The 26,303-nt window shown below is 44.4% G+C and overlaps 1 protein-coding gene across 11 annotated transcripts in view; it reads left to right on the top strand.

The window, feature by feature from the left end:
• The window catches only part of COL23A1 (collagen type XXIII alpha 1 chain), a 354,065-nt gene that overhangs the window by 286,892 nt on the left and 40,870 nt on the right, over positions 1–26,303 (top strand). For 8 of the 11 annotated variants that reach the window (XM_033927623.1, XM_033927627.1, XM_033927628.1 and 5 more), the window contains 8 exons: positions 451–477; positions 14,327–14,398; positions 18,095–18,211; positions 20,084–20,119; positions 21,866–21,892; positions 22,526–22,552; positions 23,954–23,998; positions 25,315–25,377. In XM_033927623.1, the coding sequence (XP_033783514.1) occupies positions 451–477; positions 14,327–14,398; positions 18,095–18,211; positions 20,084–20,119; positions 21,866–21,892; positions 22,526–22,552; positions 23,954–23,998; positions 25,315–25,377 (414 nt within the window). Of the gene's footprint in view, positions 1–450; positions 478–6,911; positions 6,972–14,326; positions 14,399–18,094; positions 18,212–20,083; positions 20,120–21,865; positions 21,893–22,525; positions 22,553–23,953; positions 23,999–25,314; positions 25,378–26,303 lie in introns of all 11 variants that reach the window. The other 3 variants (XM_033927632.1, XM_033927626.1, XM_033927622.1) reach the window with 2 other exon arrangements.

Below are 26,303 nucleotides of genomic sequence, written 5' to 3'. Positions count from 1 at the left end.
TGAAAATAAGACACCCTAGTTGGTGAGAAAAATAGGAAAAGAAAAAAAGGTAGAGTATCCTGCCAACACACAAGAGAGGTTCTGCCAAGTTGGAGAAATAAAACATTTGTATGTAAAAGATGAAAAATGTTGAGTACAGAGGTTACCTTAACTCTGAATTATATGCTAGAAAACATTGTTCCGAGGAGGCTGCCTGCATCTAGACTTTGATATGTTTTCAAATGTCTTTTGACAAACAGAGTAAGTAAATGACAGAATCGGTGTGAAGGTTAGTTTCGTAACATAATTTGGTCTTCAACCAGCATGGCAGCTGCTTATCAATTAAAGTATGAATTTCAGTTTGGGTTACTTCAATAAGAGTTCCTAAATTGAAGTACAAGTACTTGAAACTGGCAAGAAACAAAGTGACTCGCTCTTAAATTAACCATTTCTCTATTGTGTGTTATTTAGGGGGAACAAGGAGACGCCGGCCCAAGGGTAAGTTCTACGGAAGCACCACATTGTATATGTGATATATAGGTAATATCAATAACAAATAGAATGAGGAAGTACACCAAGTGTTCCTCTTACAACGGAGGTCCAAGAAGAATTTTATATCTCTTGTCGGTATTCTACTCGTATTTTCTGGATGCTTTTGCTGTTGGGGGTAGAAAAATGTTGAAATTGCAATACATTTACACAAAGCATTTTTGGAGTTCTGCTGTCATCATAATTCTCTCTATGTGTTTAAATTGACTTCAGTTTGTAAGTTACCTAGAGGAATTCTGCCCGGAGTTCATTGTATGTACTAGAAATCAGGTGGGGTTAACTCTGGTCCTTGAGAGTTCGTGTTGGTTAGGTTTTCAGGATGTCTCTAATGAATAGGCATGAGATTAATTTGCCTCGATGAAATGCAAACAATCTCATGCCTACTCATTAGAAATATCCTAAAACTCTGGTCAGCTAGTGGCCTTATGGGACCAGTTGCTTATATTGACGGTAAATGATCACTTTCCATTATGGCCACTTGACATCTATGTTGTATCTGTTGAAACAGCGAATAGAGTTCTAGACTTGTATTCAAAATAGATATCTACCAGTTATAATAATAGGTAGATAGAAGATGTCAGCATAGCTATCGCTAGCATTCAGCATTTTCAGTTGGCATAACTTATGTCAGTGAAGGCCTATGGGAAATTATATCAATCTGACTCTGGCATGTGAATGCAGATAGACCCTGAGGGCAGGGAGACTGTTTTGCTCTCTACTTAATTGTAATGCTTCATTGTAATGCTTCAGAATATTGCTTTTCTGTAAGACTATTTCTATAATATATTCTTTATGCAATCACCTCTGGCTGTGCCTTTTGATTCTACTTCCTGGTGAATCTTCAGTGAGGGAACTGAACCTGGGACCTGGCGTGTGTAAGGGCGCCTCTCAAGTGACCCCACCAACCATATATTGTGGGGGCCACTAACAAACCTTACAGAAGTGATCAGAACCTTCAGATGAAAGACAGCACAGATTCAGAGAACTAGACAAGGCTGATGGAAAAACAAGGGAGCAAGATTAAGGTGTGTTTATCAACATAAGTAGGGTTATCAGATTTTAGATCGAGAAAAAAGAGGATGCATATCCTCGCCCTGTTCTGCCTCTGGCCCCGCCCTGTTCCGCCTCTAGTTCTGCCCCTTCCACCCCCCCCCAATCCAGCCCCACACAAACCTCGTCTCTTTGGAGCGAGTCTGGAGTGCATCTGCGCTTCCACAGATATGACGCGATAGCCTTGCACAAGTGTGTGTGATGTCACTGCATCGCACCTACGCACGCGCAGATGCTCTCCAACGCTTTTCAAAACCCAGACAAAGTTCTGGGTTTTGAAAAGCCATCTGGACGCCTGGACGGTCCTCAGAAACAGTGTTCTTCAACCACCGGTCCATGGACCAGTGCCGGTCCACAGAAATTTCCTGCCGGTCCACATCAGGCCCAAAACAGAGTTCTTCAACTGCCGGTCCACGGTGCTATCGATGCAGGGTTATCTTAGAGCCAGCTCCCTCTTCCTAACTGATTCAGTGCACAAAGCCACAGGCAGCGGCTCTTACGGGCATCCTGCGCCTGAACCGGAAGCCTTCTCTCTGACGTTGCAACGTCAGAGGGAAGGCTTCCAGATGAGGCACGGGACGTGCAAGGTGCAATTAGTACTATTATGGGGGCAGGGTCTGGGGTGGACATTGGGTAGAGATGGGTGGGGTCTGGCCCACGATTTAGCCCCGTGTTCTTCAACCGCCGGTCCACAGACCGACGCCGGTCCACAGAATAATTCTTTTATTTCTGCCGGTCCATAGGTGTAAAAAGGTTGAAAACCACTGCTCTAAAAAGAGGACATGTCTGGATAAATCTGGACCTATGGTAACCCTAAACATAAGCCAGCATTAAGTCAGGTTATTTTACCACTAACGCTTGCTATTTTAACACAAGTCCCATTTCAGCCAATGAGACGCGGTTACTAAAAACTAGGGTTATGAGTAAAATAGCACATCTTAACGGTAGCCCATTTTGATAATGTCTCCCTTTAAATAAAGAGAAAAGAAGTGTGTCTAGAAATTGACATCATTGTTATATGGAATAGAAGTGACATCATCGATGAGGTTGACTCTTAGACATTGGTAGAATGACATTATGATGTCACAATATCAGCTATGGTCACCAGAGACCGAAACACTTCACATTAAAGGGGTTGGGGGGGGGGCCAAGGTATCAACATGGGCTACAGTGAAGAGGCGTTGTTTTACTATTAATTCATGCTATTTTAGCAAAGGTCCCATTTTATGCAATAAGACCTATTTATTAAAACTGGGGTTAACAATAAAATACATCTTAAAGCAGTGGTCTCAAACTTGCGGCCCAGGGGCCACATGCGGCCCGCCAGGTACTATTTTGAGGTCCTCGGTATTGTTTTATCATAATCACAAAAGTAAAATAAAAGAGTTTCTGGATCCTATGTCTCTTTAGCTATAAATGACAATATTATTATTAAGGGTCTGTTTTACAAAGCCGTGCTTGGCGGCTGCAGCGCAGTAACAGCCCCGAAGCCCATAGAGATTTAAAGGGCTTCGGGCTGTTGCCGTGCGGCTTTGTAAAACAGGCCCTAAGACTTGGCCAAAAGGAAAGATTTATAAACTATAAAGAGTTTGACCTCATGCAAAATTGTCATTTCTTTAATAAGGCATTAACTATTTTTTCTGAGGCCCTCCAAGTACCTACAAATCCAAAATGTGGCCCTGCAAAGGGGTTGAGTTGGAGACCACTGGCTTAACTGTAACCATGACATCCTGTTGTCTTTGGGAAGCAGAGCTGAGATTGTGATGTCATAATGCTTCATTCCACCAATAAGAGCCAGCCTCATCAGTGATGTCACAATGGCTTGATTGTCCTGTTCTCCCTTCTGTCCTCCAACCCAGCCAGCAGATTAACTGTTCCCCTTAACTCAGTGGTCTCAAACTCACGGCCCACCAGGTACTATTTTGAGGCCCTTGGTATCTCTATCATAATTGCAAAAGTAAAATAAAACAGTCTCTTTAGCTGTAAATGACAATATTATTATTAAGACTTAGCCAAAAAGAAAGATTTATAAACTAGAAAGAGTTTTACCTCATGCAAAATTGTCATTTCTTTAATAAGACATTAACTATTTTTTTCTGAGGCCCTCCAAGTACCGACAAATCCAAAATGCAGCCCTGCAAAGGGTTTGAGTTGGAGACCACTGGCTTAACTGTAACCACGACATCCTGTTTGTCTTTGGGAAGCAGAGCTGAGATTGTGATGTCATAATGCCGCATTCCACCAATAAGAGCCAGCCTCATCAGTGATGTCACAATGGCTTGATTGTCCTGTTCTGCCCTCCAACCCAGCCAGCAGATTAACTGTTCCCCTTAACTCAGTGGTCTCAAACTCACGGCCCGCCAGGTACTATTTTGAGGCCCTCGGTATGTTTATCATAATCACAAAAGTAAAATAAAACAGTTTCTTGATCATATGTCTCTTTAGCTATAAATGACAATATTATTATTAAGACTTAGCCAAAACTATAAAGAGTTTTACCTCATGCAAAATTGTCATTTCTTTAATAAGACATTAACTATTTTTTTCTGAGGCCCTCCAAGTACCTACAAATCCAAAATGCAGCCCTGCAAAGGGGTTGAGTTGGAGACCACTGTCTTAAAGGTACCTGGTGACTCCAAATTAACAGAAGCTGAAAGGGTGACCTCCTAATGCCGCTCCAGTGCAGAATTCATTTAACGGGGCCATAATTTTTACTCTGCAGAGTTTACGGACGTTTTTTACCTAGAGAGCAAAGCTGCTTTATCAACAGAGGCATTGATGTTGGTTTTTTTTTTAATAAAAGTATTTCAATGTAAGCTGAAGGCGAATGGCATTTTCTTCATGTTTTAATTACCCAAATTGACTTTTATGGGCATTCCAAAACTAACTATAATGTGTTCTGTCTTTGGAGTGAGCAAAGGATGACCCATGGGACAGTGGTTTAATTCTACCATTAATGACAGATGTGCCCCTTTGATGTTAAAACTCCCTTAAATCAAGCAGATGTTTCTTTTTTAATAGTTCTGTTTTTCTTGCTTCCTTCCTTCACCTTCCTCAGTATCGTGTGTTGGTTTTATTTATTTCAGGTTAAAACCATGGTAGCTCTTTTTGGGAATTTTGTGTTATAAATTTTGCAAGCCCAAGTGAATGTGCAGGATTCATTCTATCTTTATCTCACTCTTTTTCTGCTGTTAATCATTTCAGGTAGCTAAAATTGGGAAGTAATTTAATGCCTTTTACTAAATTGCAATCATCGTGTACTGTATTTTCACGCATATAACGTGCGCGTTATACACGATTTTACAAACCGTGCAAAACCTTGCGCGTTATACGCGTGAGCGCGCTATATAAAAATTTTTTTACATAGTTCCCACCCCGCCCGACGCCCAATTCATCATCCGGAAGGACCACTCGCACCCCCATCGCTTGCACTCCCACCCCGATGGACCGCTCGCACTCCCACCCGAAGAACTGCTCGCACCCCCACAGCCTCCCCCCCTCCCCCATGGAGAAACTGTCTACCTTGTTTCCGGATGCCAGTGAGCCCAGCTGCTTCCTCTGCCGGCGGTCCCACCCCTTCTCTGAGCCCTGCTGCGCTGCGTCCTCTTCCGGCAGTCCCGCCCTTTCTCTGACATCAGAGAAAGGGCAGGACCGCCGGAAGAGGAAGCAGCGTAGCGCAGGGCTCAGAGAAGGGGTGGGACCGCCGGCTGAGGAAGCAGCTGGGCTCACTGGCATCCGGAAACAAGGTAGACAGCTTCTCCATGGGGGAGAGGGGGAGGCTGAGGGGGTGCGAGCAGTTCTTTGGGTGGGAGTGCGAGCGGTCCTTCCGGATGATGAATCGGGCGTCGGGGAGGGGGGCATCAGGCTTTCAGGATGGGGACAGGACTTCAAGGGGGGACAGGCAGACCTTCAAGGGGGGACAGGACTTCAAAGGGGGGCAGCCAGAGGTGAGTTGGGGCAGCAAACAGAGAGTCGAGGCAGCGAACGGAGAGTCGGGGCAGCGAACGGAAAGTCGGGGCAGCGAACGGAGAGTCGGGGCAGCCAGAGGAGAGTCGGGGCAGCCAGAGGAGAGTCGGGGCAGTGAATGGAAAGTCGGGGCGGGTGAAAGGAGAGTCGGGGCAGCCAGAGGAGAGTCGGGGCGGCATACGCAGTATACCTGTGAGCGCGGTATATAAAAATTTCTTTACATAAATGTGTGTTTCCCGCGCGCTATACCTGTGTGCGCTTTATCTACGTGAAAATACGGTAAGTCTTTTTGGTGATGACTGAAAACTATTTTATTTGACAAACATTTGAATAGCCGTGCCAGAATATAATGTTTATATTTATTGATATGTTAAATTTGGCATGTAAATTTTATTTAGTGTAATATCCCAGTAGTGTATTTTGCTAGCTTCTTTATTATTCCCTGGGTTCTCTATATGGTACTGAGATTTCAGTTCCGAAATTTGTGCACAGATCAAAAATCCATGTGGAGATGAATTAGTTCATGAGCCAATGAATTATAATTAATTGAGGTTAATCAATTATTGGAAACATAAGAGACTGACTCTCCTCTTTTACAAAACCTCACGGCCACAGCCCCGAAGCCCTCGAAATCTCTATGGGATTCGGGGCCGTTACTGCTGTGGCCCACGCTAACCGGCTTCATAAAAGAGCCCTGAGTGTTGGAAAAAATATGACTGCTATTCCTGATGAAGCCGTATTGATAACGGTGAAACGGACACCATCGAATAGAAAGAGATTGTAAAGGCAGCAGCTTGACGGACATTGTGTATCTAACTATTTGAGCCATATGCCATTCCAACAACCAAGCACGAAAGCAAAGATAAGTAAATAAAACTTTTTGCTTGCTTATAAATGAAACATTAGCAAGCAGTCATAAGTTAATTCCAGCGGCAAAGTATGCCTGATTTTTCTGGAAGGTGTAATTATTTCCATCTAAGGAGCATATTGCACGCAAAAGATTAATTTTATGTGTGAAGGAAAAGAAAAAAAATTTTCTATTAAAATAAACAAAGTGAAAAAAAAGCAGATAAAAGTCTGAAAAGTTAAAAAAATATAATTGATATTCATATATTTATTTAAATTATGCTGCAAGAAATGCAGTTTCAGCGGTGGAGGCTGGGTCAGTGAAAGACAACTATTACCACATGTGTCTAAGATGAAAACAAGTGAACCTTTGCGTGGTATCCTGAGACACTTCCTACTTTATTCTATAACCCCGCATCATAAGTACACTGTTCTGTTTGTTCTAGTACATTTTGTGTTACACAACAGCACAAAATGATAACATGTTTGTGCCCCAATCTTCTGATGTGTTGTGTCCATAGGGGTTTCCTGGTTCTGGTGCTTCGGCAGGGCTGTTGAGTAATCAAATTCTTACCGTAAAGGTTGGTGGTTCATGAATAACTGCAATTTGCTTGGCTGCCCAGACGCTGGCTCCCTGCTCAGTTCTTCTGCTCCTGCCACCGCTTTCCTCTGGTACCATCTGGCCTGGCCTATTCTTATTTCCTTCCCATCCAGCCAGGACTGCCCATTGCTCTTCTGGAGCTGCCTTTCTTTCCAGACTCTTCTAGCTTTGAGATGAGCCATCACGGCATCGTATTAGACAGATCATGTATCTAATGATAAAATGTGAGCACACCAGAGGTGTGCATGGAAAATCATTTCATTTTGTTTTGGATTTGTCTTTTATATCATGTATATAGGTATCATTTATATTGTTTATATATGTATATTACTTGTCTAGTTTGAAAAGGAGCTATCCCCTAGGTTCTATATATGGTCCTTGAAACTGCATGCCAACCTTGGGTGCAGTTCGGAAATTGGCACCCAAATAAATTTAATAACGAGCTCTGAACCATCAATCATTTGGTGCTAGCAATTAATTATTGATAATTGGCGCTCATTAAAATTTGCACACGCATCTGGATGCATGCTGTTCTGTAAGGCACGAGACCTAACTCCCATGGTGCATATCTCAAAAGGAAGCATATCGAGGGCGTTCCAAAAAGTTGCAAGCAGAATTATACAAGAATGCCTAAACATGCCCAACTTTGGCTCTAGAATTAATACCAGGTTTCAATAGGGGTAAGTCTGGTGCTCAAAGTTAGGCAAAGGATCCACGTTTGAGGGAAGACTGAAAAGGTTAGGGCTCTTCAGCTGAGGGGAGATATGACTGAAGTCTACAAAATCCTGAGTGGAGTAGAATGGGCAGGGGGGGAGAGCCAGGCGTGCGGTCCGCTCTGGGTGCCATGTTGGTGGGGGCGCCGGCACCCCTCCTCCTCTCAGCCACCCCCTGTCCATGCTCGCACCCCTTCCCTTCCCCCATACCTCTAGCTGACGTTGTTGTTCACAGGGGTCAACAACGTGCTCTTCGCAACCCGTTGGCTCTTCCACTGATGTCACTTCCAGGTGCCACCCTTAAGGAAGTGATGTCATAGGGAGAGCCGATGGGGTTGCGAGGAGCCTGTTGTTGACCGCTGTGAGCAGCAACGGTACAAGGGAAGGGAGGGCATGGGTGACAGGCAGGAATGGGGAAGGAGTGGGGGGGGGGTGGAGGAGGGGTGCCACCGCCCAGGGCACCTCTCACCCTTGCTATGCCACTGAGAATGAGTACAAATGAATTGATTTTTTTTTTTTTTTTTACTTTATCAAAAATTACAGAGACTAGGGGACACTCAATGAAGTTACAGGGAAATATTTTTAAAACCCTAAGGAGGAAATATTTTTCACTTGGAGAATAGTCAAGCTCTGGAACATGTTGCCAGAGGATGTGGTAAGAGCGGTTAACATAGTTGGTTATGGACGAGTTTCTGGAGGAAAAGTCCGTGGTCTGTCATTGAGAGAGACATGGGGGAAGACACTGTTTGCCCTGGATCAGTAGCATGGAATGTTGCTACTCTGTAGGGTTTTGCCAGGTACTTGTGACCTGAATTAACCACCGTGAAGATGGGATGTTGAGCTAGATCAGGGGTAGGGAACTCCGGTCCTCGAGAGCCGTATTCCAGTCGGGTTTTCAGGATTTCCCCAATGAATATGCACTGAAAGCAGTGCATGCAAATAGATCTCATGCATATTCATTGGGGAAATCCTGAAAACCCGACTGGAATACGGCTCTCGCGGACCGGAGTTCCCTACCCCTGCGCTAGATGGACCATTGATCTGACCCAGTATGGCTGTTCTTATGTAATTTTGTTTGGGTACCCAAGTTTCAGCATCATTTATTGAATTCCATCCTATATTTTTACACCACATGCTCATTTTCACAATGCATATACTTTCGGGTCCCTCTATTTCTATTTCCTGTCTATGTGCAATTAGACAGGACTGTACCAAGCTATAGGTGGACCCTGTGTGACTTATCCACTGGCGCTAATTAAACTGCGCCAGAATTGGGACACCATGTTCCTACTAGCACCCTTCTAACCACACCAGGTTCAGTTTCCACTTCTTCTGGAACTCGCGGCTCCCTTCTGACATCACATCCTGTTAGTGGGACCAGAACTAGAGAATGACACGGTGACGGTTTACCCGCGGCCACCGCATTTAAGCCGCGGGTCACCGCCGAAAACGGGGAAGAAAAATAGCAGTCGCTGCGGTGACGGGGACAAGGCCATTCACCGACCGCGGAAACGGTGAACAGGTTTGTCCCCGCGGGCCAATGTACCCCCTTCTAGGAACCGCTATTTCACCGTGCTCCTCATTTGTCATTTCAACCCTTCCTGCCAATCGCAGCAGAAGGGTACCCAACCCCTCCTGCCGGTCCTCCCAATGGCCTCCCCTAAGATCGCCGGCAGGAGGGTACCCAACCCCTCCTGCTGGACCCCCCCCCCAACGAACCCTCCCACCCCGGAACCCCCTTAGTCTTACTTTTCAAGTTGGACCGGACAGCTCCTCGCTCGTCTGGCCAGCAGGCCTGCCTCCGTCCAAATGAGGCGGGCCCGCCCCTCCCCTCCCCTCCCCTGCCTCCCAATGGCCTCCCCTAAGATCGCCGGCAGGAGGGTACCCAACCCCTCCTGCTGGACCCCCCCCCCAACGAACCCTCCCACCTCGGAACCCCCTTAGTCTTACTTTTCAAGTTGGACCGGACAGCTCCTCGCTCGTCTGGCCAGCAGGCCTGCCTCCGTCCAAATGAGGCGGGCCCGCCCCTACCCTGCCCAACCCACAGGATCCTAGGGCCTGATTGGTCTAGGCACCTAAAGCCACTCCCGCTATAGGAGGGACCTTAGGTGCTTGGGCCAATCAGGCCCTAGGATCCTGTGGGTTAGGCAGGGGAGTGGCCGCGGGTAAACCGTCACCGTGTCATTCTCTAACCTAGTCCGCTAATGGAGCAGGACCCAACACGGTTCGCGTTTCGACAAGATGTCTTCCTCAGGGGTCCATAAGAGTCCTATGATAATGAACTGGTATGTGGAAAATCAAACGTAGCTGGAAACACAGATATCTCATTGCACAGGATTTCATGTATTCACTTAATTTATATGCACATTTTTGTTATGATTTTATTAGATATACATTGTCCCCTGAGGAAGGCGACGCTGTCGCCGAAACTGGGTTCTAGCTGGGATTTTGCATATTTTATGACTTTACTTCAATAAAGACTTGGTTGTGACGTCTCCAGTGCTGCCTCTTGCTACTGTTCTAAAGTATTTCGAGGCCTTGTCTCTTCTTTTTTGATTCACGTGCAAGTTGCCGCATTCCTTCATTCAGTTTTTGGTTCATAGACAACCCCGCAAAAGACAAAGGCACGCGCCGACAACTGAGCACAAGATGGAGGTGCGCACCAAAGAAAATTACAGTTTTTAGGGGCTCCGATGGGGGGTTTTGTTGGGGAGCCCCCCAGTTTACTTAATAGAGATCGCGCCGGCGTTTCCCTAAAAACAGGGAAAAAGTGAAGTTTTCAGTAAAATGTGGGGGGTTACAACCCCCCAAAGCCTCCACAACGCCCCCACAACGTGGCGCGATCTCTATTAAGTAAAGTGGGGGGGTTCCCCCCCCACACACCCCGTCGGAGCCCTAAAAACAGTAATTTTCTGTGGTGCGCGCCTCCGCGCTGCGCTCAATTGTCTGCGCGCGCCTTTGACCTGACACCCAGTTTTCAATACATAGCTTTGTAAAATGACTGCGCTCAATGCATGCATTCAGCGGCGTAGAGAGGGTGAGAGATGCCCGGGGTGGTGGTGCCTCTCCGCACCCTCCCCCCCCCCCCCACCCCGCTGTGCACTCACACCCTTTCCCAACCCCGTACCTCTTTTAACTTTCCCGGCATGAGCAGCAACAGCAACTCCCTCTGACGTCCCTTTCTAAGCACAGGACCCGGAAGTGATGTCAGAGGAAGAGCCGACGCTGGCCCGAGCAGCAGGTGGGAGTGGTTCATGCCAGCAAAGAGATAGAGGTATGAATGAAAGAGCATGCGTGGCAAGGGGAGGCGTGGGAAGGAGCAGGAGGGTGGAGAGCGCCCTCGGTGGAACCCCTTCCCCCTTACTACGTCACCGCATGCATTCCTGTATGTATTTTAGATGACCCTTTTCAAAAATACTCTCTGAATTGTACACATCCCTTCCAGTTTTTATGTTCTGTCTAAAATGAGTTTCACGTATTTTACTAAAGTAAAATTCTTCTCCGCAGCCTTTAACCAGGTTGCAAGTGTTGGATTTTTCTGCCCTCTGGTGGTTGAGTTTGGCTTAATGTTAAGAACTGCAATAAACATAATTATTGAATCCAGTTCTTCCATAGGACACATCCGCTCTAGTTCTAATGTGATATGCATGAACAGAATCAGTTGTCCACTGCATTGCACACCAGCTGTTTTGCTAAAAGAAAAGAGGACTGGCTTCATCAGAAGAAAAGAATATAAGAATTGCTGTACTGGCTTAGACCAAAGATTCATCAAGCCCAGTGTCCTGTTTACAACAGTGGTCAATCCAGGTCACCAGTGCCTGGCAGGATCCCCAAAAGTAGCAAGACTCCATGATACCTCCCCCTCCCCAGCCTACTTTAATAACAGTTCTTGGAAAAAATGATCTAGTTTACACTTTAAAAAAAAAAAAAAAATTTTGGAGGTGGTTTGTCAGGGTTACAGAATAAGCATGGAAGAACTATTCAGCTTAGTGCAGTTTCAATAAGTCTCCGTTAACTAACCTCCATTCTACACAGCCTTCTAATCATGCATTTGGTCCAGTTGTGCCAGATGAATTTCTTTCAGCCTTACGTTTTTCTGCTTGTCTTATTCAAGAAGGAATGTCAAGCCACTAGACTGTATATTTCCTTTACATTGTCTAAGTCTTTTACACAGAGGTCAAGTTGTTTAAAGAAGTAAATTTTAGGTTTCCACCCCCTACACTGATTTTTTTTAAAAACCAGATGTTCTCAAGACCATGTGTTTGTCATTTAGTTAAATGGAGATTGGTTGTTTATTGCATGCAGATTGTATTATATATATAGGGTAGTTTGGCTCAGTCAAAATCTGTAGAGTGCATTAGAACAGCATGATATTCATAACTAAAGATTAGCTTTATCTGTTTGTTTAAATGTAGGCCACATTGAGGTATGAATATTCATGTGTACCAGGAATTTCCCTGTCTCTGGGGGCTTACAATATATAGGGCCAAAGAGGAAGTAAATTGCTACATAATCTTTTATAGCTTAGTGGGCAAGGAATTCACGTTAATCAGGTGCTCGCAGAATTACGTCTGACGCAGCAGGATTTTACTTCCCGCACGATGAGCAATTCTGCCACTTTAATGCCTGCATTTCCACACACATTACCCTCCAGATTCTATACGTGGCACCCAAAAATGTCGTGCCACAATTTGGCACTCATTGGGCTTATTCCATACTTGTGCATGGACCGTAATTGACAAGCGAGCAGTTAATTGACAGGAATTGGGTGATAATTATTGGCACCAATGAGCAACAATTGAAATGTATACACGCTCCTTTGTAGTTGGAATTTTATAAAGTTATATGCCACCTACACTCTAAGCCAGTGTCTCGCAAACTTTTTTGAGACGGGGCACACTAAACCTAGTGTCCCCGGCTCGAGACACCCGGCAGTGCGCTGGTGTCGGCGTGATGACGTCTCACACACGTGTGATGTCTGCGCGCTGACGTCAGCGCATGCGCAAAGGCCCTTCAAACGGGCCTTGTGCCGAGAGAAGGACCTGCGCTGGAGAGAAGGGCCGGCAGAGAGAAGAGTTGCCGGCATCGGGAGATTGCTTACAGGGCATTCCTCTCTTCGCGTGAGGCACGTCCTGTAGGCCAGTGGTTCCCAACCCCGTCCTGGAGGACCACCAGGCCAGTCGGGTTTTCAGGATAGCCCTAATGAATATGCATGGAGCAGATTTGCATGCCTGGCACCTCCATTATATGCTGATCTCTCTCATGCATATTCATTAGGGCTATGTTGAAAACCCGACTGGCATGGTGGTCCTCCAGGATGGGATTGGGAACCACTGCTGTAGACAGTCGGCTGGCGCCGGCATCTCTCCTCTTCCCCAGTGTACCGCGGCACACCTGAAATCTCAGGAGGCACACAGCTTGCAATACACCGCTCTAAGCGGTTTCCAAAAATAGCGTTCATAAGTACATTTTAACGCCTAACAAATTTCAACTTGCTCTCGACATTCAATCTTCGTGACATAAATAATTATCAAACTGCTCATGAACGTCAACAGGCGCTACAGGAGAAACTGGTATCGTGGAATTCATGTAACTTATAGAATAGGCAGGTGATGCGCTAAAGTGTGACGTTTATGTGCAACGTGGCGTAAATGATACCGCCTAAATGTTGGAACACAAATGCCAGTTTATACCTACTCTATAATGGAATGCGGGTGGCCAGATGCCATTATAGAATTTGCACTCGATGTCTTGTGTTTTAGCACACAAATCTGGGGAGCTTTTGTAGAATTGCTCTCTGCGAGTTAACGGTGACAGCGCACATTAGTAACGCTCGCTGCTTAACTAATTTGTCATCTTATAGTCCCTCTCCAACACCATTTACTGAAACACAGATTCCAGAAAAATAAGATAATATGTAGAAATTTTTTTAAAAAACAATTCAGGTGAAACATTTGGTACTTAGACTAAAGTGCGCGGGACAACCGCACGCCGACAAAGCCGCTCGGACAAATGCGCGTAGGATGGCAGCGCACCGGATTAATACTTAACTTTAAAGCGCTCTGAGGGGAGGGGGGTTTGGGGGGAACCCCCCACTTTACTTAGAATTTTTGCCGCTGCCATTGGGGGGGGGTGAACTCCCCCGATTACAGAGGAAAGTGTGATTCTTCCCTCTCTTTTTTAGGGGAAAAATTACAATTTCCTCTCTAAGTAGGGGGTTCTCCCCCCATTGGCAGAGGCAACACTTCTAAGTAAAGGGGGATTCCCCCTCCCCACACACACACCCCATCAGAGCTTTTTAAAGTTAACTTTTAATCCTGCGGCTGACATCCTGCACGCATTTGTCCGAGCGGCTTTGTCGGTGCGCAATTGTCCCGCGTGCTTTTGACTCGTCACCATACTTTTTTATTGGACTAACTAGAACATGGTTAGATTAGTTTCTTCAACCACACCATTTCTCTCAGAAAAAACAAACAAACCGATCTCTAGATTAGGTAAAACTTGGGGGTTTTTTTCTGGTCTTTTTCTACTGTCTTTCTTCTGTTTCTGCTGTACAGAGTGTATTCTGCTGACTTTTCCCCTTGATCTCCTCATCTTTCCTGTGACTTACTCTCCGGGCTAGATGGTCTTTCCACGCCTCAATCACGGATTTCTCTCTAACGACCAGCATGTCTTTAACCGACGAATCCTTAAGGTAGATCGACGGAACATCTGTTGCTTCTGCTTTACAATGCTCATGCCTGATGCTTTCCTGCACTCCTATAGATCTGACTTTGAAAACCAGAGTTTGAATAAAAATCATACGACGTGATACCAGCTGATCAGATGAATGCAGGAGGCATAAGAGTCAGCTTTTAAAAAAATAATGGGGGTGCTAAACCCAGTGTAAATTACATCTCCCTAGATACAGTCAATGAGTTTATTCCATATTGGGGATGCTTGAGCACCTACAGAGCTGGTTCCTATGGGAAGAGGGAGGGTTGCTGTCCCATCCAGGTGTTATAGTATTTATAATCCTGCTTTTTCATGTGATTTACACCTACTTAAACTAAAAAAAAAAAAAAAATCCAAAGCATTAGGCCCTAATTTGTTAAGGTTTCCCCCCAACCTGTGTCTTGCATTTATAAAATAGTTTTGTAAATCAAGCTTATGGTTGCACTAAAGCTGTGGGCTGACAGACCATGCAGTACTAGTAACAGCTTTCTGAAAATTGGATCCCCTCCTATTAATTTAATTTTCTTTAAATTGGATTCTTAGCCTGAACATTGCCTTGCCATTCTCTTGGCGATTTAATATTCAGTTTCAGGGGGCAAGAATCCAAGGCATTATTTCAATTCACTATCCAGGAATGTGTGCAAATTGTGTGTTTTCCACTATTGTTTCACAATAATTGTGGAATCGGATAACAATATTCCTTCCTACAAAAAACCCCCAAAAACAACAATTCTGTAACTGGGTGCTCACAGTTTTGTGCCAATTGCACATGTTAACGTATGGGAAACTGGCACAGTCACATAAATGGCAGCAAATTGACCGAACACAAGGGTGGTGGTCATATGGCAAGGGTTGGGCAAGATGTTACTGGCCAGACTTTACAGTAGATATCCTGCAAACAACGGGATGGTTGGATAGGCTGGAGTGAGCTTAGAGGCAACTTCATCAGTTGGAAACTAGGACAATACCAGGTGGGCCCAGAAATATCAAAGAAGAGACAAGTTAATTTAATCATGTATTTTTTAATGGGTATAACTTATGGGCAGACTGGATGGACCATTCAGGTCTTTATCTGCCATCATTTACTATGTTACCTGGCAGAAACCCAGAGAGTAGAAACATTCCAGAGCTTAGACTGTGATGTCATAATTCCTTATTCTACCAATGCCTGAGAGCCAACCTCAGCAGTGATGTCACAGTGGCTTGATTAGATGGCAACTTCAGCAGTTGGAACCTAGGACAATACCAGGTGGACTTTACAGTCTACGACCCAGAAATATCAAAGAAGAGACAAGTTAATCTAATCATGTATTTTTTAATGGGTATAACTTATGGGCAGAGATCATGAGTTAAGGTTCCAGGGTGGGAGACAGGAGCAATGTCAGGAAATACTTTTTCACAGAAAGGGTGGTGGATGCCTGGAATTCAAGAATATGTGGGATGAACAAAGAGGATCACTAAATTTAAATGATCTCTTAGCTGGGGTGAGCTTTCACGGCAGCTTCAGAGGTTGGGAAGTAAGACCAATACCGGGTAGACTTCTATGATATGGGTTCCATAAATGGCATAAAACGGATCAGGATCAAGGCCTGGAGCGAGCGTCAATGCTAAGTCCAGTAGTTGGGAAGTAGGACCGATGCCGAGCAGACTTCTCCGGTCTGCGCCCCGGAATTGGCAGGGAGAGACGGAGATTAATTATGCAAGCGTTTACTCGTGACAAAGTGGAACCTGTTTGGGCACTTTGGATGGACCATGGAAGTCTCTTATCGGCCAGCTTCTACTATCCCCCTCTTTTACAAAGGTGCGCTATGCTTTTTAGTGCATGCTAACCAGCACGCGTGCATGTTATCCTATGGCCGTGTTAGCGTTTAGCACGTGCGTTGATTTAACGCAGGCTAATCACGTGCTAAAACGCTTAGCGCACCTTTGTAAAAGAGGGCCTATGTTACTATTAGAGAATGACATGGGGGCAAATTTGTCCCCGCAGGAACTCAATTTCCCATTCCCGTCTCTGCATGTTTATACTCTTGCCACATTGGGGTGCCTGCAATTGGGCCAGGTGCATGCCTAAACGAAAGATGTACCAGTACTGGGTTACAGTGGCGTAGTGAGGGGGATGATCCACCCTGGACACCATGTTGGTGGGGGCGCTGGCACACCCCTCCTGTTCTCCACCCCCTCCACCTCTTCCCACCCCTCCCTTCACTACATGCGCACCCCTTCCCCCCATACCTCTAGTTCACCGCCATAAGCAACAACTTCAGTGTGTTCCTCATGACTGCCGCCGATGTCACTTCCGGGTACCGCGCATAAGAAGTGACGTCAAAGGGAGCGCCGCCAGGGTCGTGAGGAGCCCGTTGAAGTTGTTATTCATGGCGGTGAACAACTAAGAAGTATGGGGGGGAAGGGGAGGCGCTTGCACAGCAGGGGGGGATTGGAGAAGGAGATGAGGGTGGGGGAAGGATGCCTCCGCTCCGGGCGCCTCTCACTCTCACTACGCCACTGATGGATTATGCTATAATCTAGAACAGAATCTGGGCACCCAGATGCCATTACAGAATAGGCTGTCACCGTTCAACATTGGGGCACCAACCAGAAGGCTCCCACTTACAGAATTACCGCCGTAGTGATACCACCGTAGAATTACCACCATAGTGCTACAGCACATACAAAAATAGATGGTCCCTGGTTCTGGAAGGTTACAATCTAATAAAGACAAGAAGAAGAGACAAAATATGTGTAGGGAAAAGCATCTTCGGGTTAATAGCAGGGTGCGAGGGCGGTTCATAGTCAGATGCGCGCAAGACATAAGCGCGTAGACAAATGGGTGTAGACAAGTGAGCGCAAAATGTTTGAGCACCAAGACAAGTGAGCGCCAAGACAAGTGAGCGCAAGACAACTGGGCCAAGACATCTGAGCGCAAAACAATTCAGTGCGCAAGACAACTGAGTGCAAGACAAGTGAGCGCGACAATTATAGTGGTTAAAAATGCATTTGCAAAACACAGTCACATATGACAATGACGTAAATGGCATCCTTACGTCAACGTCTTGCGCGTGATTGTGTTAGGAAGGCATAGGGGACAAATGCGCGCGCCAACATTTATTTATATATTTTAACCTCAAAAAGTAATGTTGGTGCTGCCATTGGGGGTGGTCTTGGGAGGTTGTAACCCCCCCCCCCCTATTATAGAGGAAACTTAACATTTTGCCTATTTTTCAGGGGAAAAGTTCAGTTTTCAGTAGATACGGCAAGGCAGCGGGAACACTATGTCGGCGCGTGTTTGACCCGCACGATTTTGTACCGCCACCATTGTCGTTGCACTGATTGGTCCTTCCGCTCATTTGTCTTGCGCTCAGTTGTCTTGTGCTCACTTGTCTTCGCGCACATTTGTCCACGCGCTTTTGTCTTGCGCGCATTTGACTTGCCACCGCAAGGCCTCTTGGAAGTCTTTAGGAAGAGGCAGCACATAGGTGAGTTGATGGAGGCCATGCACAGAAACAGGTTCATGTTTTTAAAGGTCCCTTTGAAAGGTCAAGTTGAGCGCAGGAGGAATCGTAGGTCCTCTAGGACTGCATCTACCCTTTTGCTATATCTGCTTTGGTTTAGTGTGTAGAGCCGTGTTCCTTAGGGTTTCTCTCTTTGCCTGTAATGACATTGTCTAATTATTTTGCAGGGCGATCAAGGTCAAGCAGGATCCCCCGGTCTGCCTGGTCCTCCAGGCCCACCAGGTGCCAGAGGACCTCCTGGAGACACAGGCAGAGATGGCCCGAGAGGACCACCGGGTCTACCTGTAAGCAATGTTCTTCTGTAAAGTTCAGTAGAAATAGAAACTTATCTAGTCTCCATGTTGAATCTAGTTCAGAAATTGAGTTTTATCTTAGCAAAATGGGGAGAAGGGGCATAAAGGAAGCAAATGATATTCGGATTTGTACAAAGCTTAGCAGACTAGGAATATTCTATTGAGCTGGAGACATTTATGGTGATTATTGCATCTGTATGACTTGTTGGAGGTAGTTTTATAAGGGGGTGTCGCGTTAAGGTGCCTTTTAAAATGCATACGTGATGCCTATTTTATATGTAAGTGACAAGCGCGGATATTTATACCAGCTGATGTAAATGTCCATGCCAATATTTTTCAAAATAGATGTGTAAATTATAGTGTGTTATAATATGCATGCCCCAACCAAACTCCACCAGCAAAGTAAACATCATTTCAAGGCAAGTACTTGTACATCAGTCAGAAAAACCAAAAGAAACTGCAGGCAATGTACAAGATGCAGGCAAGATTTATTGTACCAAATTAAGATGCAGTAATATAAAAACATTTTTACCAACCAAGGGTATAAGATATACCGCAAAGAATAAGAGTAACAACAAATGCCTTATTTACCATGGACCCCTGACGAAGGTGTACTGTCCGAAACACGGACCGTGTCGGGTCCCTTGGTTGGTAAAAAGGCTTTTATATTACTGCATCTTAATTTGGTACAATAAATCTTGCCTACATCTTGTACATTGCCTGCAGTTTCTTTTTGGTTTTTCCGTTTTGGTGATTTTTTTTACTGCAGCTTCAGTTGGATTTTTCTGTTGTTGCTCCTTGTACATCAGTCAGTCAGCACAGTGGTCTCAAACTCAAACCCTTTGCAGGGCCACATTTGGGATTTGTAGGTCCTTGGAGGGCCTCAGAAAAAAAAAATAGTTAATGTCTTATTAAAGAAATGACAATTTTGCATGAAGTAAAACTCTTTATAATTTATAGTTTTTTAGGCGCAGCCAATGTAGAATTCAGCCCTAAATGTCCGCCTGGTCTATCTGGTTTGGGGGGATTTAGGCCAGAACTCTGTAGTTTGGAGGGTTTGGATAGGTTCCTGAAGGATAGAGGGGTACAGATAGAACTTGAGGTAGGTTATAGAAGTGGTCAGAAACCACTTCACAGGTCGTGGACCTGATGGGCCGCCGCGGGAGCGGACCGCTGGGCGAGATGGACCTCGGTCTGACCCAGTGGAGGCAACTCCTTATGTTCTTATGTTCTTATCCTTTGCCAGCAATAGCTCAAGATGAATTATATTCATGCTCAGTCAGTATTTTCCTGTCTCTGGAGGACTTACAACCTAAGTTTGTACCCAAAGCAATGGAAGGGCTAAGTAATTTGCCTGAGGTTAGATGAGTTAAACAATTACAATTTAAAACCAAAAGTGTTTCAACCTGTATTAATAGGTTTTTTTTCCATTCTGTTTGTGGGAACCTAGCTTTAGAAATAAAATCCTAAGGAATGCATCTTGAATGGAGAAATAACTAGATAATCCTTCTGTAGTTTGGCTGACTCATTTCAAATGGCCAAACAGAATGTAAATAGCAGTATGAGACATCTCTAATCAGCCATTTACAACGCAATTTAAGTTAATTTGTCTAAAGCACGTCTATGATTCTTCTCTTTATATATAAAGCTTTACTACTTAATTACAATATAGGCTTGCTGAGAACCAGAGACTTCAATGTCGAGAATGGCTACAATCAGTTTGTTTGGTTTTTACAGACATTTCATCAGTACTCTGACAGGATAGTACAGATAGACTTTGGCTTTGTTTGGATTCTAGTTAACTGTTCAAGAGCAAAGTTGCTTAATTGTTTAAAACGCTACATAATATGTCATTTTCTCTAGGGTATGCAAGGACAGCCAGGGGAGGAAGGCATAATGGTGAGTACCGACCCCCCAGACTTCAACTGCTAAGCAAGTAATTGCTTCTGGTCTCCAAATTCAATATGTATTTTTCTTCTGTTTCTGCCTCAGTTGGCCTCTCTCTGACCCTAAAACATGCCCATAATTCCATTCAAGGTGACGTGACTGACTGCAGAGAACTACATGCCAAAACTTAATGAAGACCTAACATTCAACTTCATTTATCAACCCATAATTTTTTTCTTCTTTGCTGTGACTGTATTATTGAAATAATCTTCTAAATTAAAAAACCCTTTCTATCCCTCTTCTCAGCAGCATGTACTCCTCATGCTTGAACCCTCTTCTCCCATCAGAAGAAACCCCCAAATACATCCCCATATCCTTTCCCAGCATAGACCTCCCCCCCCCAACCATCATTCCCCTTCCACAAAGGTATCAGTATGTAAGTGGAGAACTTTGAGTCAGAGGGCATCATTGACTTGGGAGGTAGCCTAAGAACTTCTGCTTCTAGAGATGACCCAAGAAGAGAGGAAGGATTTTTCTTCCACAAACAGAAAAAGTCTCTTTAAAATGTTGGTAAGAGAAAATTTGTTCGTGTCTCCTCTTTTGAGAAATCTTCACTGGCTCCCTGTCTATCTCAGAGTACAGTTTAAAAATGCTTCTTTGGTTTTTAAAATCAAACATGAGCTATTTACGTCTTTGATTCCTCTATCTTTGAATAATCAGAGATCTTCTGATTCATGAAACGCTGAACTTTAAACTGTCCTTTCCGTCTTTAAAAGGAATAAGATCTATTGGTATTATTACTCAATCTTTCTCATGTACTTTTACAATGATTCTGAATGGGATTCCCTCTTGTGTTAGAACTCTCTTCTCCTTCCAGATCTATGAAAACGCTGTTATTTCAACAGTTCTTAGAAAATTGTTTTAAGGAAAATTAGTTATCTTCTCTCTAGGATGTTGGATGAGGGTCTTCATTAATAAATTATTTTCTCTCTAATCTAACTACTTTCACTCTAATCATCGATTTTTATGTGAACCGAGTCGAGCTCCTTTTGGGGAGATGACACGGTATATAAATCCAAGATTTAGATTAGATTTGGCTGTGTAGAGTAGTCTACTGGAGGGTAAGGATTCCTAAGGCAAAGGAAGTACTACCCAGTCATGGACCACAGTTTGCAAATAGTATCCTGTGGATTTTATTTCTCTGAAGAGAGAGGTTTCTCATTTTTCAGAGGTTAGAGGAAAAAAATATCACCACAGAATATGCAGTGGGAGACCTAAGATCTCCAGACCATGAGGGCTCAAGAAGCTTGAGGTGGATGTTCACGGAAGGGTGTGGTGTTGTACTTTGGTGGTGGATTTTCACGGAAGCTTGAAATGTGTGGGCTTTACAGATTTCATGGTTCTGGCCATTCCATTTTTTTTCTTCTGTGCTTTTGTTGATTTTTTGGACTTTAAATGTCTGGTTTAGAACAAAGAGCCCAGGCTGGGCTATATTTTTGTGAATGGAATGGAGTGAGAAAAGTAGGGGCCCCTTAAGACCAAGGTCTCCCAACGTCTGTTGGATCTGCCCTATTCAGGACCCTGCAGAAGTATCTACAACCTCTAAAGATGGACCCCAAGCATTACCTTCTACCTGGGATGTACCCCACCGAGGCTGAAAATGGGCTACAGGAGGAAAAGCATTCATTTCTAACTTTTGTTTCTTTTCTAAAGAAAGGTATTAATAAATGTTTTGTTTGTTTGTTTATTTTTCAACAGGGACCCAGAGGACCCCCAGGGTTGAAGGTATGCTTCAAAGTGAATTTTTTATCTGCTCTTTCCTTCTTCGCCTCCTTTGAGTTTCCACCAAAATGGGAAATATAACCGATACCTTTTACCGTGAGCCTTCATTTGTAACTAATTTTTGTCCCTTTAGAACTGCAGCAACGGTCCTCTGCCAAGGGTCATATATCAGGGCTCCTTCTAGAATCCTGCAATCTTAAACCTAACCACTAGATGTTGCTCTTTCAGATGACTGATATCATCCCTCCACCCTAGCCCAGGCCAACCCAGAGAGCAAATCTGAGCCAGAAATTGAACCTAGGTCCTTCTCTGTGGCAGTGCTACTTGGTCCTCTCAAAATGAAATTACCTTATGAATGACATGTTATCAGCATTTGTAAAAATGCTTTCCTAAAGCTGATATGGACAGACATGTTGGTCACTGGCTTGATAAATTTACTGTTGCTGACATAATATTCATATGTAATATTAAAGTAGTTTCACCTTCTTTATTCACCCCCTGCGCTAAGGCAGCATGACATCTTAGGTGGTGCAAAGTTCTGGATTACAGCTGTGATTTATGCACTTGTACAAGAAAATGGTTTTCGTTTTTTTCCTTCGTTTTTCTAAAGATGAATTTTTGTTCTTGTTTTGCAAGGGTGAATCTGGTGCTACAGGGAAATCGGTAAGCTATCATTTCTTAAAAGCTGTTCTTCCAAGGTCTACTGGCATAAATAATATTTAAAGCAAGCCAAGGTCTCTGCCTTGGGTTTCTTTACCTCTGTTTCCTGCATCTTCAGGGAGCTAAGAGTTTACACCTTTGGCCCTAGAAGATATTTGGTTTTCTTGTGGAAACTTGGTATTAGCAAGATAAAAGCAGTGAGGGACCAAAGTCAAGGGTTCTTTTGCTGAGAGGACTTGACACAACCATGTTTCAGTAACAGAACACATGTCGAGTCCTCTCAACATGTGACATTGAGACTTTTTAATAAAATTCCTTGGAATCTTTGCCTTTGGCATCTCACTGCTTTGCTTTTTTTTTCTGTTGCACATGAAGCTTGCATCTCCTTTCTGGCCTGAAGCTCAGTATTAAACATTTTGGGCAAATGTTCCCTAGATTTATAATGAAGATTTTATGGAATCAGTTGGAATTTATACCATGAGGTGATGAAACAGTGTGTGTACCTCAAGCCCATGTTGCTTTTTTAATTACCGATTTCTATTGGTTGATAAGTCATAGAAGCCACTTCCCATATCCTTTGGATGGTTGCAGAAGGTATGGAAAATAGTTAACAACTGAGGAAACCCAGGCCAAGACTAAAGGACAGAAGGAAAACAAAAATAACCAGTTAGCATATCTCTATATCATATAAAAAGAAATAATAATTTAATGTACAAAAATATAATGCTATATGCTAATTAATATATGTAACAGTTGTGCTTGGTTATCCCTCTTGTCCTCTACACATTATTCATCCTTTTTGGAAGCCCTGTTTGGGAAATAAGCATATAGACACTGGTCTATACATATGTAAAACTCAATTTTAGAAAGCTAGGATTTACACATATATACTTTTACTATGTGAAGATTGCAGGGGGAGGAGGCATGCGTGTATGTTTGAGCATGATATGGGCGGAGTTTGAGCAGGACTAAAACCTATAGATATATACCCTATTTCACAATGAAAATACACGTGTATGTGGGACACGTTGTGCTCTGGGAATTACACTCTAATTTCATCTTCCTGGACATCTAGTTTGGTAAAATCTGGAACGCACTTGTGCAGGTGCTGTACAATTTGCAAGTTCAAAAACTATGGTGATATTGCAAGTTCAAAAACTATGGTGATATGGTGATTTCCATACCATACCGTGTTCTTTTCTAAAATACATGTTCCCACTGAATGTGCTTGACACTTGCATATGTATTTTCCAGCATCCCAGAATGTATTTTACAAAAGACTCCGTGGTTCAGTAAGCCTTTTGTAAAATATTTGGGGAATCGTGCACATCCCGATCCAGACATCCAAATTCCTACCAACAATGTTTCTATTCAAAACCGGTCTTACTACTTCTATTTCATTAGGGCGAAGATGGTGCGCCAGGGCAACCAGGACCAGCAGGATCTAAGGTATTGTGTGCATCAGTCCTGTGAGGACACAGCTAAAATAGAGGGCATATGACGATTCAAGAAAAATTTTCATATGTAGATAAAATTTCCTCTAATTCATAAATTTCATAAGTACAGGTAGTAGAGAGTAGAGAGTTGCATGGGGACAGAAATCCCACCCATCCCCGTCAGAATCCTCTCCATCCCCACCTGTCCCCATCAGGATCCTCTCCGTCCCCACCCGTACCCGTCAGGATCCTCTCCGTCCCCACCCATCCCCGCAAGGAATTACCTCCATCCCCGCCCGTAAAAAGCAGCAATTACTTCTGACAGGCTCATCAATTCCACAGTTTCTTTTGCTGTTTTCCTTGTGGAATCTCTTTGGTGGAACCCTTTTTTTTGTTTTCTGTTCAGGTAATTAACTTATAAACCCCCTCTTTTACTAAGGCTGACGTGTCCATTATATTATATGGACGAACCCTGCTTCCAAAGCCTTCCATCCCCGTGGGAGTCCCGTTGGTTAGAGGGGGGTCCCCGTGGGCGTACCGTGGGCCATAGGGGGGTCCCTGTGGGAGTCCCGTGGGTTAGGGGGGATTCCCGCGGGACCCGCGGGATTCCCGTGATCCCCGTTCCCGTGCAGACCTCTAGTAGAGAGATATACAGGAAAATATTTTCATTCATTTTCAGTTCGTTTAGACATTTTTCTGCTCTGTTCTCATATTTGTGCTAATAAAACATTTTTAACGCGTGTTAGAACTTCTTAATTGCACAGATTGACTCTTATGATATTTTAAGGTAGGCTGACAAACCGAATGCATCCCTAATACATGATGATCTGATCCCAATTAGAGATGCCCACACTCTCCCGCTGCACTAAATTCCCCGCCGTGACTGACACGATCCTCCCCCCCACACACACACACACATACACTGCAGCAGAAGAGATGCCTACACTCTCCCACTGCACTAAAAACCTCACCATGACTGACCCGACACTGACCCGACACCATGACTCTCCCGACACGGGAGAGATGCAAATTTAGTGAATCTTCACTGCTGTCCGCCAACCTTACTCGCATATGGGTTTTTGTTTTTTTTTAAATGTCTCGCTTTTTTAGATTCGCTATCAAAACGGCTGCGTTAGCAGGCCGTCGCTTTTTAACGTGGGTTTTTGAAAATCCTGCTTCCGGAGCTGAATTTTTAAAAACACCTATGTTAATTTTTAGGGCCTAGTTATTGAACGTGAAAACAGATGCTGCAAGACAACCTATGCCTTTTAGAGTTTCAACGCTATAGCTAACAAAATTTGAATAAATGCTACTTCTTTTATTTTTAAGGGTGAGAAAGGCAGCACAGGTCCTGCTGGAGAAAATGGAAGAGATGGGATGCCTGGAACAAAGGTACAATCGGAACAGACACATGGATCTTTATTAAAAGAATTTACCTTTCAGGAAAACAACCCAGCAAAGCAGTTTACACATAAAATATAAAAACTATTAAAACCAAACATTTAACATAGAATTTTACATCCTCTTTGAATGGAAATCATCTTGAACCTTTTTGGTATAGTGTGATTAATAAACTGTGGATTAGATTAGATAGAAACAACTACACATAATCAATAAATCAACAAGGAATGAATGCCTCTGATCTCCAAGCCCATGCATAGCCTTCTGTGGAATGAGGAAAAGCCTGCTCAACATAGAAAACCTTCCTTCATTTTTATAATGGGTGCTAGCAGCCCTTCTCCCTTACTTTTACCTCCTCCCTGTCCAGCAGCACCCCCACCCATTCCCTGCTCCCCCTATATAGCAGTAGCCCTTCTCCTTTTATCTCCCCCTGTTCAGCATCACCCCATTTCCAGCTCCCCATATCCAGCAGTAGCTCTTCTCCTTTGCAGGAGCCCTTCTCCCTTCCTTTTACTCCACCCCCCCCCCCCCCCGTCTATCAGCACCTCTTCCCTGCTTCCCCTATCCAGCAGTAGGCCTCCCTTCCTGTTACCTCCCCCCCTGTCCAGAATCACCTCTTCCCTGCTCCTCCTGTACTGCAGCACCCCCTTACCTGCTCCCCCTGTCCAGTCCGGTGATCTGCAGCCATCAGGCTGGCTCCTACAGAGAGTTTAGTTCCTGTCCGGTCCCCGCCAGGCGTGCGAGCCTGCTCCGCCCCCTCCCGACCTGCCGGGAGTATTTGAATTAGACCCGACAGTTCCTGTTGAGGGAAGCACTCCTCACCGGACTCAGCGGTGAACTCCAGCCATCGGGCCGACATCCGCCTTGTTTTTTGTTTTTTTTTAGTTGAAAGACTCGGCGGTGGCTCCTCTCATGAT

The sequence above is a fragment of the Geotrypetes seraphini genome, chromosome 18, assembly GCF_902459505.1.
Source record: "Geotrypetes seraphini chromosome 18, aGeoSer1.1, whole genome shotgun sequence".
NCBI lineage: Eukaryota > Metazoa > Chordata > Amphibia > Gymnophiona > Dermophiidae > Geotrypetes > Geotrypetes seraphini.
The sequence above is the reverse complement of the archived record's forward strand: the minus strand, read 5'-3'. Positions and strand labels throughout refer to the sequence as shown.